The sequence below is a fragment of the Orycteropus afer genome, unplaced genomic scaffold (genome assembly GCF_000298275.1).
Source record: "Orycteropus afer afer isolate SDZICR_OR568_19922 unplaced genomic scaffold, OryAfe1.0 scaffold00174, whole genome shotgun sequence".
Taxonomy (NCBI): domain Eukaryota; kingdom Metazoa; phylum Chordata; class Mammalia; order Tubulidentata; family Orycteropodidae; genus Orycteropus; species Orycteropus afer.
In genome coordinates this window covers 6,011,642-6,014,806 of record NW_006921761.1, presented here as the reverse complement: position 1 = coordinate 6,014,806, position 3,165 = coordinate 6,011,642, and the positions used below count along the sequence as shown (strand labels likewise).

The following is a 3,165-nucleotide window of genomic DNA, read 5'->3' as shown; positions in this document are numbered from 1 at the left end:
GGCGGAGGGCGGGGCGCGCGGTCCCGGGGCCGGTGGGGCAGGCGTGACCTTTGCGCCGCCCGCCGGCCCAGGAGGTGACCGACAAGAGCGAGCGCATCACCCAGCTGGAACAGGAGAAGTCAGCCCTCATCAAGCAGCTGTTTGAGGCCCGCAGCCAGCAGGAGACCGGACCCCTGGACTCCACTTTCATCTAGTCGATCCAGTGCAGATACGGACAGGCCTCTGGCCTGGCACCTGCCCCAGGCTGGTACCCCTTCCGCCCTGCCTCTGCCAGGGACGGCAGCCGCTTGGACATAGCCTGAAGCGGGTGCCCGTCCCTCGCCCTCCCAGCTCGGGATCCCGGCAGGTGGGCAGCCCCCACACATGGACTAGTCCTGGCTTCCGGAGCTGACTTGGAGGGGAGGGTGACCATCCAGCCTCATGCTGCTACTGCCACGTCAGAGGAGAGCCGGAACCCGCCTCTGCTACGGAGTCTCAGACAGCCCCTGGGCAGGAAGGGTCCGGTGGCAGCCCCGCCCCCGTGTTTACAGCTGTGCGGTTCCCTCCAGATGAGCCTGGGTCCAGCCCAGGGCTCCAGTAAAGGACAGAGCACGCCAGGCTGCACTTCCGTCGACGACCAGCAGAGGGCGAGTGAGGAGCACGGGCCCTGGAGTCCCCCAAGCGTCTCAGATGAGGGGCTGGGTCTTAAGGGCTCTGGAAGGTGGCCTGGGACACCAGGGGGCCCAGTGTGTGCTAGGCCTTGGCCAGAGACTCCAAGGGCAGTTTCCTTCTCTCCACCTGAGGGGACCCAGACAGGGTGGCAGGTGGGAGCAGCGGCAGAAGGCTTTGAAAGGAGATCTCGGCCAGTGCCAGGGGAATGGGGGAGGGGGGGATCCCCACCAGGACCGTCAGGGTGCATGCCCAGCCAAGGCTGCAGGGGGATCGGGCTGCAGACAAACACGTTGGGCAGGTTCCTGGAGTAGAGCAGAGAGCAGGGACCTTGTCCGCCACCCCCCAGGCCTGAGCCTTGAGCTGAGGGCTGCGACAGCACTCCGGAGGCCCGGCTCCAGACTGAGCCCCGTGGAGCTGCCTGTGACCAGCTCGGCCTTGGACGGGGCAGCCTGGCCAGCTGTGCGGGTGTCACAAGGTGGTCTTCAAGGCTCAGGTGTGCTCCTCCCCTGCAGATGGGTGTCTCTGGAGGCGTGTCCACCTGAGCCTCCTAGACATGCCCAGGCCACCGTGTGGCCTGAGCACCCCAGCTGGGTGCATTCGAGGAACTGTCTACAGGCCTGCCCAGCACCCCCCACACACACACACCCCAGCACCACCCAGAGTTTGGGTGGGGAGCAGACATTTCCCCCTTAGTGATAGAAAAGGGGAACCTCCCTGCCCCTCTCACCCAGCATGCTCTAATGGGCTCTGCAGATAGTGGCCTGCCACTCCCCTAACCCCAGGAGGCGGGGGAAGGGCAGGACTCGGCCAGGGTTGCAACAACAGTATAGCAGGCCCCATGGCTGAGGGCCCAGCTGAGGGTGTGAGCATATGTGTGGCGAGCACCCCAGCCCGGCAGGACGGGTTCCAACTCAGTGTTAACCTCCCGTCAGGTGCTCTCCGCCTGCAGGGCGGTCCTGGGTCAGACTCAGTCCCACTGAACACAAGACCCCTCTGGAGAATGGGCTGCAGGCCTGGGGGCCTCTGCCACCCGGCCTAGACTTCCCGTCCAGCTCACGTGTGTCCTGAGGCCAAGCCTTACTAGCAGAGGCAGGAGGAGAAGGGCGTCCTGAAGGACACAGCACCCCCGTGGCCCCCACCCCTGGCAGGCTTGCTGTGCAGCAGTTAGGCTGGCCCCAGCCAGGGAGCCCTGGCCCTTCTGTCCCTCGGCCCATCCACTGCCACCCGCCACGGGCCCAGGCTGTGGTACCGACTTCCCTAGGGCCTTCCCCAAACACCAAGTTTTCTGCCCACAGCAGGTGACACTTATGAACCGAAACCTGACTGCACCTCCCCTGCCTCTAACCTTCCCATGACCCCACGAGGATCCCATCCCCACAGTCCCTCCAGAGGCCACATGGGAGCAGAGGACCTCCCTCCCCTCTGGGCTTTGTACGTGCTGTTCCATTAGCTCAGAGCCTGCTCTCTTGCTTAACCAGACTAGCCTGGCCTTTCGCTTGTGACAGACAGACAGACAGACAGACACACACACACAGGCACTGAGCAAAGGAAGTCTCAGAGACCAAGAGGGAGCAGGCAGCCTCCCAGGCCCAGCCTGGGCCTCTGTGCTCTCCTGGGACCCAGGAGGCAGGACACAGATAACAGGAGACCTCCCAGTGAACTGGAGTGTTCCAAGAGCCTGAGCCTGAAAGCAGCTTGCCCGGTGCAAGGTGGTTCAGGGGCACACACCTCATTACCTTTCCTGAGGTGTCTAGACAACTTTGTTTTTATTGTGGCAAAATACACATGACGTAAAACGTGTAGTTTGAACAATGTTTAAGCGTGCCCTTTGGTGGCACTGGGCGCACACAGAGCTGTGTGACCATCTCTGATACCTGGTTCCAAATGTTGGCATCACCTGAGACAGAAACCTCGGCGCTGCTGCCCACTAGCTGCCCGCTCTCCCCTCTTCCAGCCCCCTGAGAACCTCCCCTCCCTGCCTCTTTGCATCCCACTGCCATTCATGTCCTCAGTGTTCACAGCAGGTGGGTCTGACTCCCTGTACGGCCCCAGAGACCTTGGGGGAAACTGAAAGAGGCCCTAGGCTGGTGGGGCCCAGGCAACCGCAAGACAGATGCAGGTCCCTCCAGGGCTGGCTTCTCAACCAAGGTGAGAATGACGTTCTGGGCTGAGCAACGCTGTAAGGGCTCTCCAAGGACGGGCGTTTAGTAGCATTCCTAGCCTCTACGCATGACATGCCAGTGGCAGACCCCCAACAAGATGTGATGACCAAAAACGTCCCCAACATTGCTCAGCATCCTCTGAGGAGACCACTGCTCTAAGGGACTGCAACACCACTGCAAATCCACTGCAGATCAAGATCCAACTGGGGGGAGCTGGCAGGAACGACAGAGGGGATCTGTAGGGGGATGTACACAGTGCGGGGAAGGGGTAGATTTTCTTTAAGATGTGCGTTGAACACCCAGGAGAAGCAACTCAAATGAGAGCTGAAGTGTGGAGAGGAGAGGAGGACGG

General features: G+C 62.0%; 1 protein-coding gene across 1 annotated transcript in view; it reads left to right on the top strand.

Moving 5' to 3' along the window:
- The window catches only part of SAPCD2 (suppressor APC domain containing 2), a 5,909-nt gene extending 5,715 nt beyond the window's left edge, over window positions 1-194 (top strand). Inside the window, exon 9 of the mRNA XM_007947065.1 lies at window positions 72-194. Within this exon, the coding sequence (XP_007945256.1) occupies window positions 72-194 (123 nt within the window). The remainder of the gene's footprint in view (window positions 1-71) is intronic.
- The last annotated feature ends 2,971 nt before the right edge of the window (window positions 195-3,165 follow it).